Source organism: Oryctolagus cuniculus, chromosome 11 (assembly GCF_964237555.1).
Source record: "Oryctolagus cuniculus chromosome 11, mOryCun1.1, whole genome shotgun sequence".
In the NCBI taxonomy this organism is placed as follows: Eukaryota; Metazoa; Chordata; class Mammalia; order Lagomorpha; family Leporidae; genus Oryctolagus; species Oryctolagus cuniculus.
This window is the reverse complement of record NC_091442.1, coordinates 66898830-66916200: the sequence shown is the minus strand read 5'-3', so window position 1 is coordinate 66916200 and position 17371 is coordinate 66898830. Positions and strand designations below refer to the sequence as shown.

Sequence of the window (17371 nt, the reverse complement as noted above, 5' to 3'; positions counted from 1 at the left end):
CCAGACTGAAGCCAGGAACTAGGACCTCCGACAGGTCTCACACATGCATCGCAGGTGTACAAGTACTTAGGCCATCTTCTGCTTTCCCAGGCGCATTAGTAGGTCATTGGATTAGAATGGCACAGCCAGGACTTGAACCGGCTGCTGCACAACACCAGCTCCTCATTATTTCTAATGCAGAGTGATCTGTTAATTTTGTTAGATCTCCTTGTTAGTGATGACTCAAACTTCTCTTACTGTTTCATATTTTCTCTGGGTCTTTGCCTTTCAGCATGTTGTATCAGATGTGTCTGTGTGTGTGTCTCTTCACACATTTGTTGCTTTTTTCCATATTGAACTGGTTAGGATCTACAGCATAATAGAAGTGCTGAGGGCAAACATCCTTGGTACCAGCAGGCAGAGAAGACCTGCAGGCTTTCACCACTAAGACGGATGTGAGGTGCAAGTTTTTCATGAGACATCTTTTATCAGATAAAGTTCTTATATATCACAATATCATTGAGTTTGTAGTCTGAGTGGATATTGAGTTTTGTTAAATTCTTCTGCTTGTGTTAGGATTATCACATAATTTTTCCCTTTTATTCTGTGGAGTAAGTCACCCTGATTTATTCTTGAATTTTTATTTTTTCATGTTTATTTTCACTCTTCAAAAATAGTTATTTGGGACCAGCGTTGTGGCGTAGCAGGTTAAGCCACTGCCTGCAGGGCCAGCATCTCTTATGGGTGCCAGTTTGAGGCCTGGCTACTCCATTTCTGATCCAGCTCCCTGCTAAAGTGTCCGGGGAAGCAGCAGAACATGGCCCAAGTCCTTGGGCCCCTGCACCCATGTGGGAGACCTGGAAGAAGCTCCTGGCTCCTGGCTCCTGGCTTCTGTCTGGCCCAGCCCCAACTATTGAGGCCATTTGGGGAGTGAATCAGCAAATGGAAGAAAGGAAGATCTACTTTCTGTGTAACTCTTTCAAATAAATAAAAAACTAAATCATATATTTATATATAGTTATTTATTTGAAAGAGAGACACAGAGACAGATCTTACATCCACTTGCTCACTCTCCAAATGCCCACAATAGCTCAGACTGGGCCAGGCCAAAGCCAGGAGCCTAGAACTCTACCCAGGTCTCCCACATGGTTGGCATCATCTGCTATCTCCCAAGATGCACATTAATAGGAAATTAAAATCAGAGGAGCTGGGACCTGCACCTTTGGATATGGGCCAACATTCCAAGAAATTAGTGACATACTGCTGTGTCAAATGCCTGCTCCCATTCTTGAATTTTTAAATCAACCTTGCATTCTTGATCATAGTGTATTGCATTTTCTATATATAGCTAAATTTTTAAAAAAGATTTAATGAATTTATTTATTTGAAAGACTGAGTCACAGAGAGAAAGAGAGATTTTCCATGTGCTGGTTCACACCCCAAATGGCCACAATATCCAGGGCTGGGTCAGGCCAAAATCAGGAGCCTGGAATTCCTTCTGGGACTCCCACATGGGTGGCATGGGCCCAAGCACCTGGGTCATCTTCCCTGCTTTCCTAGGCTCAGCAGCAGGGAGCTAGATTGGAAGGGGAGCAGCTGGGACTTGAACCATTGCCCATGAAGGATGCTGGTGTTGTAGATGGCAACTTAACCCACTGAACCACAACACCAAGCCCTATATAGCTGACTTTTAATTGCTAAAAATGTTTAAAGATTTCTTTCACTATGTTAATGATTGTTATTCTGTTTTGCTTTCTGATAATGTCTTTGGCTGATTTTGGCATTGGGGTAGTGCTGACCCCATAAAATAGATTGGAAAACATTCTTTCCTCTTCTCCTCTCTGGAAGAATCTGCATAGGAATTATACTGTTTCTTTCTTTTTATGTTTGATAGAGTTCAAAGGTGAAGCCATCTGAGCCTAGAGTCTTTGTAGAATGACTCAAATTATTAATCCAATCTCCATAGTAGAGAACTATTCAGTTTCTTTCTTTCTTTTTTTGAAACACTTTCCCAATGTACTTGTAGTTAGGTGGGACCGTGTTGGCTAATAATGCATTCTCTCAGCTTTTTGTGTTAAAAAGTCACTGTGTTGCCTCCATTTTAAAAAAAAATTTGGATGTAGTTTGTCCCCTGAGTTCCTGTGTTGGAAGCTTGATCCTCAATGTGGCAGTGATGAGAACTTTAGGAGGTGGTGCTGAGTACAAGAATGGGCCGCTGGAGATCTCACCATAAGAAAGGACCAAATAGCTCCCGTGAAACCCCACTTAGTTCCACTAGAATGAGTTGCTTTTAGAGTGAGTCTTTTCCTTCCCCTCTAAGACTTCTTGCTCACCATAACCTCTCCTTCTTACCCCCATCCCTACTGTGATAGCACACGCTGTGATGTGACACAAGGAGATCCCCTGCAAGAACCAGTACGATGCTGTCTGTACTCTTAGAACTAAATAATTTTTGTTTCTTTATAAAGAGCTAGTGTCAGGCATTTCATTATAGTAACAGGAAATGGACTAATGCATGGAATGAACAGAGAATTCTGTGCGCTAAGGATTTCATTCCATAGTTTGTAGTTTGTATAGGTTCTAAGAGATTACAGTCATTGTTATACCTCTGCATGTGATACACTTTTCTCATCCTCTGACTACTTTCAAGATTTTTTCTGTACCATTTGTTTCTAGAATTTTGTTTGTGATTTGTCTCAATGCCTCAGAGTGTTTTTCTTCACACTTATTCAGCATGAGATTTGTTGAATTTCTTGGACCTCAGATCAGACTTTATTCCAAATTTATTTTTAACTATTATTTCTTGAGATAATTATTTTTTTCTTCTAGGACTTCAGCTATATTACTGGTGTACTAAATGATTTTCCCTTATAGGTCACAAAGACTTTTGTTCATCTTTTTCCTCTTTGCCTTACTCAGGGTATTTTTTCTTGCTGTTTCTTCAAGTTGATATATCTTTTCCTTCCATATACTGTACAATCTTCTGTTATGCCAGGCAATACAATGATTTTTTTTCCAGTTGTTGTGTTATTGTTAGAGGTTTTTTTTAAAAAATATATCAAAATATCTTCCACTTCTCTGAGGTTTAAGTTTTCCTTTAAATACTTGAACATAGGTGTTAACAGGGACTTTAACAGCCCGATCTGCCAACTTCTTTATCTCTGTCATTTATTATCCATTTCTACTGACAATCTTTTTTTGTCCTGGTTGTGAGTCACATTTTCCTGTTTTGCATTCTCTGTAGTCATTTTACGGGATGCAGGAAACTATAAATTTAATACCATTGAGAATCTAGATTTTGTGGTCTTCTCTTAAAGAATGTGGGGCCTCACTCAGAAAAGCAAGTTACTTGCAGGTCTGTGTCGCTCCCCCTCTTCACGGAGGAACGACACAGGACCCTGCGCTGTTCTTTTGTCTGCTCGGCCCTCCCCGGGTTTGCTGCTGGTTCTTCCCGGGTTGGCTACCGTCCCTTCCACCTCCGTGGAAGGGCAGTTCCCCCTGCCACTTTCCCCACTTCCACGGGGGAGCGGCACACTGCCGGCCGGCTCTCTCGGGGGCTGCTCAGGTGTTCCTTCAGATAGATGTTCCTGGTGCATGTTGTCTCTCTCCTCCTTTATAGTCCTCTTCCACCAATCCCAACTCTGCTACCCACACGCCGAGTACGCTGCTCTCCTCCCATCAGGAGCAGGTCCTGCTGTTTATTGGTTGAACTGGAGGCAGCTGAGTAGAAGCTGTTTCCTCCTCTCCCAGCGCCATATTGTGGGAGAGCAGATGCATAGAATAAGTCTTAATTCCAGTAACTTAGTCTAGTCCGAGTTGCTCCCAGTTGCTCCCCACAGTCGGCACAATCTTCTGAGGGCTGTATCTAGGCTTTGCTGGTGCAGGCACAGGCTATCTTTTCATCAGGGTAGGTTAGCCTCTTCCTAGGGCCTAGGGTCTGCCTTCCCAGGCTCTTTACCTAAGGCCTTTGATGATCCAGGAGGACTTTCTCCTCTGGCTGCGTGGGTCTCAGACATCTCCAACTTCTCTGAGACCTTAGTGCCTCACCCTGTGAGTGCACATCTCAGTGTTCAGCAAAGTTTCAAGAAGACAACTATATCTATTTTTCTAGCTTTTTTTTTTTTTTTTTATCGATGTAGCACCCTCCTTGCTGCAACTCTGCCCCCCAGCTTCCAGGAGCTTCGACCTCCCTTAACTTCCTCTGAAGTTGTCAACAAGACAAATTGCTCTAAGATCATCTATCCTGTTCTCTTGGCTCAGAATGTGCCTCCAGGCAAAAAACAGGCAATTGACTGCTGCCCTTCACACATAGCCTATAGTCCCTGTACTGTTTTCCCCATGTGAAAACATTTTGCCTTGTTTTCTAGTTATTTATAGCAGGAGAGTTAGTCTGGCACTGTTACCCCTGCATGGTCAGAACCAGAAGTTTTGAGATTGTTAAATGTGTAAGGAAAGAGATTTATACTTCAAAGGTCATATGAAAAGTAGTGTTATAATTTTTCAAGTAATAGCTGGCTTTTATCTGTTTGCTTACTCTCTTGGGAATAGATGTCAAAATAAAAGATGTATCTTATTAAAACAATTTGTGAAAAGTTAATTGAAATGAGAAAATGCATTTCAAGAATGCTAAGTCAGGGGTGAGCATTTTTTTTTTTTAAGATTTATTTATTTATTTGGAAGGCAGAGCCAGAGAGAGACAGAGACGGAGAGATCTTCCACCCGCTGGTTCAATCCCCAAATAGCACAATGATCAGGGTTAGGCCAGGCAGAAGCCAGAGGCCAGGAGCTTCTTCTAGGCCCCACATACAGGTGCAGGGACCCAATGACTTAGACCATCCTCTGCTGCCCTCCCAGGTGCATTAGCAGGGAGCTGGACAGGAAGTGGAGCAGCCAGGACTCAAACCGGCGCCCATATGGGAGGTTGGCACTGCAACCCACCGTGCCACCAGTACTGGCTCCAGGGGTGAGCATTTGGCATAGCAGTTAAGATGCTGGCTAGGGCATCCACGTCCCACATTAGATTCCCTGGGTTTGACTCCTGGCTCCAGCTCATGATTACAGCTTCCAGCTAATGCAGACTGTGGGAGGCAGCAGTACTGACTCAAGTGGTTGAGTTCCTCCCACCCATGTGGGAAACCTTGATTGCCATTCCCAGTTCCTAGCTTTGGCTGCTGTTGCTCAGTTGCAAGCATTTGAAGGAGTGAAATAGTAGTAGTATCCCTCTCTCACTCAAATAAAACTTAAAAATACAAGTGGTAGGTCCAATGCATAACCAAGCAGTAAATAATATTACATATTCTATTCTGGATATGATCCTGATCAGTTGGCAATTATTGGGCACTACTCTTTTTTTTTTTTTAATTTATTTGAGAGGTAGAGTTACAGACAGTGAGAGGTAGAGACAAAGGTCTTCCATCCACTGGTCCACTCCCCAGATGGTCGCAACGGCTGGAGCTGCGCCGATCCGGAGCCAGGAGCTTCTTCTGGTCTCCCACACAGGTGCACAGGCCCAAGGACTTGAGCCATCTTCTACTTCTTTCGCAGGCCATAGCAGAGAGCTGGATTGGGAGAGGAGCAGCCAGGACTAGAACCGGTACCCATATAGGATGCTGGCACCACAGCAGAGGATTAACCTACTGTACCACAGCACCGGCCCCACACTACTCTTCTAAGAGGAAACTCTTAGAAATTTTTAAGTTATTTTTAATGTTTATTCATTTATTTTATTTATTTGAAAGGCAGAGACACAGAGGGAGACTGACAAAAGTCTAATCTGCTGGTTCACTTCCCAAATACCCACAACAGCTGGGACTGGGCTAGGCTGAAGCCAGGAGCCCAGGACTCAATCCAAGTTACCCACTTAGGTGGCAGGGACCCAATTTCTTGGAACATTATCTGCTGCCTCCCAAGGTATGCGTTATCTGGAATCTGGAACAGAGCTGGGACTTGAATCCATCCACTCCTGTAGGGCATGTGGGCATCCCAAGTGTTGTCTTAACCATTGCATCAAATGCCTGCTTTCAATTTTGAAGTTTTTTAGACAACTGAAAACCTTTGTATGATTTATTCAATAAAGTATAACCACCTATTTGTGCTATTTAACCTGCAGCTGAACAATATTTACAATCACTTCTATGTCGACACAGCTATTAGGATGATAAGGACAAAATGCTCTAGGCTCTTTAAAACCACCTTGCAGGGGCCGGCTCTGTGGTTCACTTGGCTAATCCTCCGCCTGTGGCGCCAGCATCCCACATGGGTGCCGGGTTCTAGTCCCAGCTTCCCCTCTTCCAGTCTAGCTCTGCTGTGGCTCGGGAAGGCAGTGGAGGATGGCCCAAGTGCTTGGGCCCCTGCACCTGTGGGAGACCAGGAGGAAGCACCTGGCTCCTGGCTTCGGATCGGCGCAGCGCCGGCTGTGGCAGCCATTTGGGGAGTGAACCAACAGAAGGAAGACCTTTCTCTCTGTCTCTCTCTCACACTAACTCTGTCCAAAAAAAAAAAAAAAAAAAACCTTTCAGAATATGAGCCATACATAGCTCATTGTCTTAACTTTGCATCCCTCAAAGTACCTGAAGTTGTTAACTGCAGCACTATTTGGCCAACAGGTGTGTTTTATTTTCAGGTTCAGCTACTATATGGAGTGTTTCAAGTGTATGTACCAACTTGGACTTCTCCTTGAAGAGTCCAAGTATAATGAAATGGTCTGCCCATTACAAAGGTGCTTAAGCCTGCAACACAAGTTCAGTGAAAACTTAAAGACCTTAAAACATTTTTTTAAAAGATTTATTTACTTGAAAGGTAGAGTTACAGAGAGGGAGAGACATAAAGAGAGGTATTCCATCTACTGGTTCACTCCCCAAATGCCACAACAGCTACAGCTGAGCCAATCCCAAGCCAGGAGCTTCTTCCGGGTCTCCCATGTGGGCCCAGGGGGGCCCAGGCACTTGGGCAATCCATGGCTTTCCCAGGCCATAGCAGAAAGCTGGATCAATCAGACGTCAATTGGCACCCACATGGGATGCCAGTGCCACAGGTGGGAGTTTAACCTACTACGCCATGGCACCAATCCCTTAAAACATTTTTTGATGACTCAGAAGAGAAATCCAAACACAAATGAAATGAAATGTAATAATTTTATTCAAGTTGTTGATAAAACCCCAATACAACATTTTAACTGCAATTTAGAAAGACATTTTGGAATACTTCAATAAAATTATAAACTATACTTGGTAGATATATACAGTACTTTGTTGTCATTTTTATTAAAGCAGTGAGATAGTTATTGGAAAATGAAACCAAAGTGATAAAGATGAGAAAAGCAAGAGAAACTATCCTGACATTGAGAATATCTAAAAAGCCTTCCAATCACAAGAAAAGCAATAATTGAAGATTATTTAATAACACACCTTAAATACATGTAATTATATTATATAATTTTATTTGTCCACGGAGGACTGACCTCTCACGCTCTCTCTCTGGGACTCTGTTTCTGCCTTTCAAATAAATAAATAAAACTTAAAAAAAAAAAAAAAGGAAAAGAAAAAAAGAGAGAGGGAGGCGGAGACAATCTTCCATCAGCTGGTTCACTCCCCCAAATGGCTACAAAGGTCAGGGTAGCCAGAACAAAACCAGGAGCCCGGAGCTTCATCTGGGTCTCCCATATTGGTGGCAGGGCCCAAGCACTTGGACCATCCTATGCTGCCTTCCTAGGCCACCAGCAAGCAGCTGAATCAGAAGTGGAGCAGCCGGGATACCCATAGGAGATGTCGGCATCACAGGCAGTGGATTTACCCACTATGCCACAAGGTTGGCCCTCTACTCTTCCAAGTTGTTTCCAATTAGCCTCAATATAAAAACCAAAACCCTTAACACAGATCTAGGTCCCTCCTTCCCTCTCTGCTCCATCCACACAAACTTCTCTTGGTTTTGTTGTTTTTTAATGCAACACCTCAAAACCTCTGCATATGCTACACTCTGTGCCCTGGAGGCATTCTACCACCCTAGTGCTCTGACAGATTATCTCCTACTCAGACTTTCACTCAAAGTTCACACCTTCAGGGCACCTTAGGCTAGGTCAGCCCTTTACTCCCTAAATGCTAGTTGCACCCTTTACTTTTCCTTTCCACGTCTACTTGTTGTTTCATACACTTCAGTGACTATTAGAGAGCCCATCTCTATGACAGCGGACTAAAAATTCATGGGAGAGAGAATGTCCTCAAAGCACTCGCCCAGTGTCTGGAACAAAGTTGGCACCTACAATCTAAGCCTTGAACCACACTTTGGATATCACTGAAGATGGAACTTGTTCTTCAAGCATAATTCTTTCTTGCGGTAGAATTCCATTTTGAAAAAGGATTTTTTTTTTTTTTTTGCCATCTGTAGACTTTTTGAAAAAGAAAAATGTAACACGACCAAAGCAACACTTCGTTTTACATTATAAGCCTTCTAGTTGTAGGGTTTCAAAGTGTTTCCACAAATATCACACCTTATAATGCTTTCACTAGTTTTAAAAGCTTTTTTTTTTTTAAAGATTTATTTTATTTGAAAGAGTTACAGAGAGGTACACAGAGTTACACAGAGAGAGGTCTTCCATCTGCTGGTTCACTCCCCAGATGGCCACAACAGCCAGAGCTGCACCGATCAGAAGGCAGGAGCCAGGAGCTTCTTCCAGGTCTCCCACGTGGGTGCAGGGGCCCAAGGACTTGGGCCATCTTCTACTGCTTTCCCAGGCCATAGCAGAGAGCTGGATCAGAAGAGAAGCAGCCGTACTAGAACTGGCGTCCACATGGGATGCTGGCACTTCAGGCGCCCACTGTGCCACAGCGCTGGCCCCTAAAAGACTTCTGACAGTCCAGTTTAGAGAAAATACACTTTTCTTATCAGAAAGGAGTTAGCTCTGTTGTATTGAGTTTTCAAACAGTTCATGGAAAACGAGTATTATAAAAGAACTATTTTAAAAAAATACACTTTTGTACCAAAAGAATCCCCTTTAATTCCATTTTCCAAGAATTTTTGAGGTCCCCTGGTGTGACCTGATAGTTCGCCTTTGCCGGGGAACATTTGTTTTTATAGATTTCAGCAGGGTGACCACAGAAGTTATATGTAATCGCTAGCTTCAAGGACTACTAACTTCCCTTAAAGATTGCTTACAAATGCGGTTGGGTGCCCAGGTTTCAGAGTTCTTCCTTTTGTTCGATGTCTGTATCGCCTCGCAAGAGGGTTTTCAAAAACTCAACAAGGAATACTAGCGTAACGCTACCAGGTTGGTTTGAAAAGACATAACCAGGCTTTGGAGTTAAGGGAGCTGCTTTGAAATCCAGCGCCACATTTAACAGCTGAGCCCAAGGAGAATGTTAACACCCACCTCACAAACTGTGGAGAAAATGATAAACGGCTCGGCACAAGAGCCCTGAGTAAGCGCTCCCTGACTCGGGGGTTACACGCGGTAGAGCCCCGCCTTTCCCACCCGCTCGCTCATCCTGGATCCTCCAAGTGCACGCAGGTCCTCTTCCTCGGCCAGCGTCCGCAGCCTCCCGTCACCCCCACCGCGTTCCAGCTTCTCTTTCCTCCATTTTAATCGCTCCACTAAGCGCTCACAAACAGGTCCTACTGGGACGCTTACGAGGCCTCAGCTCGAGGCACGCAGGCTCCGGGGCTCGCCTGGCTTCATCGCCCCTTCCCAGCCGCTGCCCCGCGCTTCCCTCCTGCCCGCCCCCTCCTGCCGCCCCGCCCACTGCCGCCAGCCACGTGACCACGCGGCGTGCTCCGCCCCCATCCTCCACTCACGTGATCGCGCCTGGGGAGAAAACGCCTGACCCCAGTCCCTGGCCTTCACGCCACAGCCTGTTCGCTCAGCGACTCGTCTGCCGGTCGCACTTCGGTGTTCTGCGCGTCCCTCCACCCCAACCCGGGGTTTTCCTGGAGCCTTGTCCGCCATGCGGCTCCTGCCTCTGGCTCCAGGTGGGCCCCGGTGGGACAGCCGCCGCCACCTGCCCTCCTGCGGCCGCGCGCTGCTGCTGCTGCTCCTACTGCTGGGCGGCTGCCTGGGGGTCTCCGGGATGACGGCGGGCTCGCGGAGGCCCAACGTGGTGCTGCTGCTCACCGACGACCAGGACGAAGTGCTCGGCGGCATGGTAACTCTTCCGTTCCTGCCCCGCCCCTCCATCTCCCCGGCTGCCTCCCCGGCTTCTCGCTCTCTTTCCCCGCGGCCCCGCCCTCCCTCGCCCCGGACTGGCTGCCTTGACCCTGGGTAGGTTTGGTTTTGCCACTCCAGGCCCTTCACGCAGGTTAGATGGGCCGCAGGACTCTGGTTCCACACCATGCTTCTGGTCTGGACCGTACTGCTGCGGAGTTGGCGTTCATATCTCAACGCAAACGTGTGGGCGCCAGCTGAGGAGGGGTTAAACCCAAGAGGAGCAGGTGCGGGCCGAGAGCACGCAAACCTCGATTGTTTTCGTTTGGGGTTAGGATCCGAGGACAGGTCCAGCCACCTTTCCGAAGGACCTAGGCCACTTCTGCATTTGTGCCCGTGTTCAGAGTCTGTGCCTATTAACCTATAAATACGTGATGACATGAAACAACGCGGTAGATAAGCGGCGGAACTATTGAGAGAGTGTTTTGTCTCGCAGGAATCAAGGGAATTCAATCAATCTAATTGGACACCTGGCTGATGCAGTTTATACTGTCAGTATTTCATGTTCTACCTAATGGGTGTTGTCGGACTTCATTCTTCCGCACGGTTCATTTTGCCTCTGTTTCTTAGAAGTTCTGGAATTTATGACCTTCCGGAACATTTACCCCCAAACCCTATTCATGAAAGGGGCTTGCTGAAGATATATTTGTCAGCTCTTGCCTCAAGGTACAGTCGGGACAAAACCCTGGCTAGTCCTTCAATTCTGGGGTCCAACATTCCTCTCTTCAAAAAAAAAAAAAAGAAGAAGAAAAACCTTATTGCTTGCTGTTTTTTGGTTCTGTTTTTGCTTTCAGCTAAATGCTGAAACTGAAAACACTCCAGGCTGGAGATGCCTGGCCAGTGTGGCAACACCGTGGCTCAATGTCCTGCAGACTTCGGTCCCAACCAACCTGGTGGGTTGTGAAATCAAGGTAGTGGGTAGCTACCAACATTTTTGCTTCCCTTTGGAATCGGGTAGAATGGAAGTTGTTGGTGTGTGCTACATGTGGTAATAGTAAGCATATCTAAATGTATATGCTCATAGGCATGGATTCAAAATTTGTGGAACCAAAATAAGCTTCCTTTAATTCCACTTCCTGTGAACTATTTTAAGTACCCTCTTCTGTGTTGTGAAGTACAGTATATTTCTTACTCGGGTTGTGCTCAAAAGTCTGAGCGGCTTTTCTAGCCGATGTTTAAATACTTGCATTTTCACTCCACACTTCCACGTATTCCTCCTTGCCTTTTAGTGCATACACAATCATGTCGATATCAGAGCGCTTTGGTTTAATTTCCCTCCTGGATTTTACCTTGGTTTCACCACCTTTCCAACTGCTACACTTATCCTCCTGTTCACAAAACTCCTTTATTTTTTTAAAGTATCCCTAAAGAATGTTTTGTCCAAAAACATACCGTCTCTATTACGGACTAACGCATTTAACTAAGGTCAAGCTTTGATAAATCTGTTAAAACAAGACTTATTACTTAAGTATCTGGTGTTCAGAATTCAGTTTCTTAGCACACCCGTCTTTATATTTAAGGTCTGTAAGTACGGTAATCTTATTTGCTTCTTTAAACCAGTAGCAGATTCCTTTTTAAGTGTTACACTGGAGAGAGGACCTAACATTTAGTAGAAGGAACAAATCAAAATTAATGCTCCTGGCACTCTGGAGACTTCTACCACATCTTGTAGCCTTTTCCAGAATATTCTACCACTGGTTGTCAAGCATGTCCTAAGGGGAAGAGCTGAGACAGTAACAGCATTTGAGAATTTACATGGCGCCAGGGAGAGTATCAGGTGTTTTTCACTCGTGCTTCAATCACTGCAGGAGTGTCCCCTGCTGTATGAAAGGTGGTGAAGTGACTTGGCCAAGGTTCACGTAACTAACAAGGGGCAAAGCCTGGGTGTTGTATGATCCCAGAGCACCAGGCTTTTCTCCTGCTCTAGACTGCTATGATGATACTGATGTCGGTGGAGTCAGCCACTTAATTTACATTTGAGGGTACAGCAAGAGGTTAATGGGGAAATGTGAATTTAAGAGATGACTTTATTTTGGTGCAAAAATTTTAAAATTCGTGTTTTTTTCATGATGTGCATTTCTCATGAATTTTTGAAGACCTTGTATATAATTTATTGTGTGTAGTATCTTTATTTTTGTGGTGAAGGGGAATTCTCTGACCCTAAGAAGATTACAGATTGCTGCCTAATGGGCAAAATAAGCAGTAGTCAACTCCTCCACACTAACTCAAGTCAAAGGATTTGTAGCAAATGGGTTATTTTGGCTTAACGTAGAATTTTTCAGTCTTAGAAATAGTCTTCTGTGTAACAGCTTCATCTTCAGCATGTCCCACTCTTTGTTGGGGTATTATCTGAGATGACTTCATTTTTACTGCCTTGCCCAGAGACCTCTACTTACCTGTTTCTATTAAGCACCGTTACGACGTGATGGGCACTTCACATGTTGGTCTTTTTAAAATCATTCCCTCTAGAAAAAAGTAACCTCAAGGAAGTGAGGGAAGGAGCTATGATGAAATGTGGGGGAAGAATAAATACATCCTGTCTTTGCTCTGCTTATAGCCAAGTAGTTCCTGTTGTTAAAAAGAGAGCGACGGCATGATCAAGATGATTAAAACTATTTCAGAGCAGCTGACCATGGGCCCCGGAAACTGAGTGACGCCTTAGGGTTTTGGAGGAAAGAATTTTGTTTGGAATGAGTCAAGTACAACTTTGGCTCTTATGAGAGTATAACACTGGCTGCTGCTTTTTTTTTTTTTTTTTTTTTTTTTTATTTGAAAGGCAGAGCAACAGCAACAGAGTGAGCAAGCATCTATCCTCTGATTCACTCCTGAAATGGCTGCAGCAGCCAGGGCCAGTCTGAAGCCAGGAACCTGTATCTCCTACCTGAGCCAACCTCTGCTGCCCTTCTAGACATATTAGCAGGGGGCTGGGTCAGAAGTGGAGCAGCCAGGACTCAGACATGGGATGCTGACATTGCAAGCAGTGGTTCAACCCGCTATGCCTCAAGGCTAGCCCCTGGCTGCTGCTTAAAGACTGTTGTATGACCTTAACCCCACCAATCTCTGTCTTTGCTTGGATCTTAAGGATCTGTCTTAAATTCAGATTGGATGAACACACATACATGTTTTCAGTACAATATGGTTTTTCTTGTGTGGGAGTTTGTTAATTAAGCACACATTATGATTGTTTACTACAGATGATGGTACTAGTACTAACAATATAAGGATCAGTTATTTTTTTAAGATTTATTTATTTATTTGAAAGAGTTACAGAGACAGAGAGGCAGAGAGAGAGAGGTCTTCCATCCACTGGTTCACTCTCCAGTTGGCTGTAATAGCTGGAGCTGCACCGATCTAAAGCCAGGAGCTTCCTCTGGGTCTTCCCACACGGGTGCAGGGACCCAAGGACTTGGGCCATCTTCTATTGCTTTCCTAGGCCACAGCAGAGAGCTGGATGGGAAGTGGAGCAGCCAGGACTTGAACTGGCACCCATATGGGATGCCGGCACTGCAAGCAGCGGTTTTATCCACTATGCCACAGCACCAGCTTCAAGATCATAGTTATTAATGTTTCTTTATCAGACTAAAATCAAGATTCCTGTGCAGCCTTGCATCATCATCTGGCCCCTGCCTCTCTGATCTTGTCATTCCCCACTCCCCCCTTCACTTGCTGTGCTGCCCGCCCTTCTCTGCCTGCTTCCTCTGGCAGCCTTTGGGCTTCTGTTCCTTCAGCCCAGAAGCCCCCTTTCCTGATCTTTGACTAGCTCCTCGTGAGGCTTTCACGAGAATTCCTTCCTAAAAGAGGCTTTTCTGATCACCCAGCTGAAGTAGTTCCCCAGCTTTCTTCTGTCAGCTGCAGTCACACCAGCCTGGTTTATTCCCTTCACGGCACTTGTCACTGCTGGAAATGATCGATCGCTTGTTTACCTGTTGAAGCTGAGGGTAGAAGGCTCAAGAAGGAGCCTTCTGTCTTTCTGTCTGCTGTTGCCTAGATCAGTGCCTGGCACATGTTAAGTATTTAATAGATGTGTCATCACATAGGATAGCCTTACTATAAGTCAGATATTCTACAGTTCGGTTGCGTATTTATCAGTTTGATGATTAAGGCCCATACAGTAAGCTTACATGTTTCTTTTCCTCACTTGGATGTCACATTCTGGTTTTCCCTCCCTCTCTGTCCAGTCTGTGTTTTTCATTCAGCCCAGTATTCTTTCCCTGAGGTCAGTACCCAGTGGTGTCTTGGAGAGCTGGCGATGTTGCTCCTGAAAGTTAGCAGTCTCCAGCACCTCCTGGGACCCTGTTGAAGATCTGTCCAGGAAATTATCAAAGCTCTGCTTGAATAAGTTAGAATTTTCATCCTGTTGAGCTTATGGGTTCCTTAGGTCTTCTGTCTCTCTGTATAGAGCAGTGGAGAAAAGTCATTTAGACACTATTGAAAATCAGGCCCTTGTTAGCCTAGTTATACATTTGAATTATCTTTAATGATTTATTACACAAGGAAATATACTTAAAACTGCATTCTGGGCCGGCGCTGCGGCTCACTAGGCTAATCCTCCGCCTTGCAGCGCTGGCACACTGGGTTCTAGTCCCAGTCGGGGCGCCGGATTCTGTCCTGGTTGCCCCTCTTCCAGGCCAGCTCTCTGCTGTGGCCAGGGAGTGCAGTGGAGGATGGCCCAAGTACTTGGGCCCTACACCCCAAGGGAGACCAGGATAAGTACCTGGCTCCTGCCATCGGATCAGCGCGGTGCGCCGGCCACAGTGCGCTGTCTGCGGCAGCCATTGGAGGGTGAACCAACGGCAAAGGAAGACCTTTCTCTCTCTCTCTCTCTCTCACTGTCCACTCTGCCTGTCAAACAAACAAACAAACAAACAAAAAAACTGCATTCTGGGGCTTTTGCTGCAGCAGTTAAGGTGCCACTTGGGTTACCTGCATCCCAAACAGGCCCTGGCTCCTCTGCTTCCAGTCCAGCTTCCTGCTAATTGCATACCTGGGGAGGCAGAAGGTGGTGGCTCAAGCAGCTGGGTCCCTGCCACTCTGGGAGACCCAGGTTTGGTTCTGGACTCCTGGCTCGGCTCTGGCTGTTCCTGGCACAAGGGGAGTGAATCAGCAGGTGGAAGAGCTTGCACGTGTATGTTCCTCGCCCTTCCAGCCCCCTCTGCTCCATATTTGCCTTTAAAATAAAATAGTTTTTTAAAAACATTCAATATGATCTTAGATGTTGACATTATTTCAGAATCATCATGGACTGAATGTAGTACAACTAAAATGGGCTTCTTTGGAGTGGTGATTTGGCTCTGAAATATATTCACATAAGTGGTCCTTTTATTTTCATATTTTTCTTCTCTAGGATCTAATTGTTTGCTGTACTTGTCAGGTCTTAGATTTTTAATGAACGAATGAAAAGGCTGTAAACAAAATAATTTCCGACTGGCGTTCTGCCTGACAGAGTTCTGTGTCTACCTTCCTACTGCTGGTTTAAGTCCAGTCCCCGGGGTGGTGACTGGTCTAGTGCAGGGGCAGTGTACCCATAGCTGAAACGTGTCTGGGCTCCCCACTGTGCGAGATTTGAGTCAGCCTCTGAGCTTTAGGATCCTGTCCAGCTTTCTGAATCCAAGTGTTGTCTGTCTGCTCTTAGAAAGGGCAGAAGACGCCTTTCTTACAATTTCCCACACCCTACTTCTAAAGATGAATCCGTGGACGTAGATCTGCCCTCTCTACCACATAAGTGAGCTGGTGGCCAGTAAGAAAAAGGCACCAGAATTTCTTTAACACTGAAGTCTCCTGGCTGGAATAATGCTATCAGCTGTGAACTTTACCTTGCTGATGGATTCTGACCCAGGCACCTTTGCACCTGAGGCAGCTGACTATAACCAAACCTGTTTGGTTCATCTCTACTCTCTGAGGACTGATTTGGCTGTTGACAGAGCCATGTGTTTAGGAAGAAAAGATTGTTGCAAGATGTATCAAAAAGTGAATTGTGATCTGTGTGGTTTATTTATCAGTAGAAATAACTGTTTAACAATTACTTATTTTCTAGACACCACTGAAGAAAACCAAGGCTCTCATTGGAGAGATGGGGATGACTTTCTCCAGTGCTGTGAGTTTTGAAACTAATTTAATTTTGTTAGACTTGAATTGTTTGTGTTTTAAGAAAAAAACACTCCTTTCTCAGTTGTCTGATGTAATCTTTGTGTTTTTTCCCTAGTTACATGCCTGATCAGAAGGAAAAATAAAATCTTTTAGTTGAAATATTCTTAAGATTAATTGCAGGTTTTTCCTAAGCCAGTCTTCTACATATCAGAATTAGAGTTTTATTTAACATCTCACTGTTTGAGGTTTGAAAATGGGTTAGAAGAATCAAATAATATTTGTGCTATATAAATTCTATGATGAAAGCTCAATTAGCCATGATAGCCAAATCTTACAAAGATAATACCATATATATATACACACACACATATATATACTGTCACACATATATAACACATAATATGTAAAAGCATGGGTGCAGACAGCTAAAATATTAATAATTTGGGTTGAAGAACCAGGTACATGGTAGCCTAGGAACGGAAGATTAATGTCAAGAAACCCACTTAACAGTAGCATGACATTATACTTAAGGGCACAGACCCTGTAATCACACTGCCTACTTTTTTTTTTTTTTTTTTGACAGGCAGAGTGGACAGTGAGAGAGACAGAGAAAGGTCTTCCTTTTGCCATTGGTTCACCCTCCAGTGGCCGCCACGGCCGGTGCAATGTGGCTGGCGCACCGTGCTGATTCGAAGGCAGGAGCCAGGTGCTTCTCCTGGTCTCCCATGGGGTGCAGGGCCCACTGCCTACTTCTGAATACTCTCTTCTGGCTCTTTTCTAGCTCTGTGACTTTGGGCTAGTTATTCAACCTCTCTGGCCCTGGTTTTCCCATTTGTAAATGGAAGTCCTAAAAGCCCTTTCATCAGTGTGTGACTTGTACTACACAGTGTTAGTTATTATAATGCCTACCATGATATCAGTAATTGAAAGAAGGAAAGTTAAATATTTATCTCAATGGATGCTTAAGTCCTTAAATTTTAACATCCTTTCTGGTAATTTATTAAACTGTTAAAAGAGTACATTGTTTCAAATGATGAGTATTTCAAACAAACAGCTCACATTATACTTAGAATGAAAGACTCAGGATATTATTGTTAGCGTTGAGACAAGACC

General features: G+C 44.7%; 1 protein-coding gene and 1 long non-coding RNA gene across 2 annotated transcripts in view; one reads left to right on the top strand and one right to left on the bottom strand.

Annotated features, from left to right (window-relative positions):
• Nucleotides 1-8474: 8474 nt before the first annotated feature.
• LOC138844381 (uncharacterized) lies at nucleotides 8475-9866 on the bottom strand. Its single transcript, XR_011380141.1, has 2 exons — nucleotides 9766-9866; nucleotides 8475-8722 (listed from the first exon to the last, which is right to left on the bottom strand). It is a non-coding gene; the product is annotated as an uncharacterized lncRNA (long non-coding RNA).
• A 48-nt stretch (nucleotides 9867-9914) lies between these two features.
• The window catches only part of GNS (glucosamine (N-acetyl)-6-sulfatase), a 48118-nt gene continuing 40661 nt past the window's right edge, over nucleotides 9915-17371 (top strand). The window contains exons 1-2 of the mRNA XM_002711312.5: nucleotides 9915-10112; nucleotides 16206-16265. Coding sequence (XP_002711358.2) covers nucleotides 9915-10112; nucleotides 16206-16265 — 258 coding nt within the window. The remainder of the gene's footprint in view (nucleotides 10113-16205; nucleotides 16266-17371) is intronic.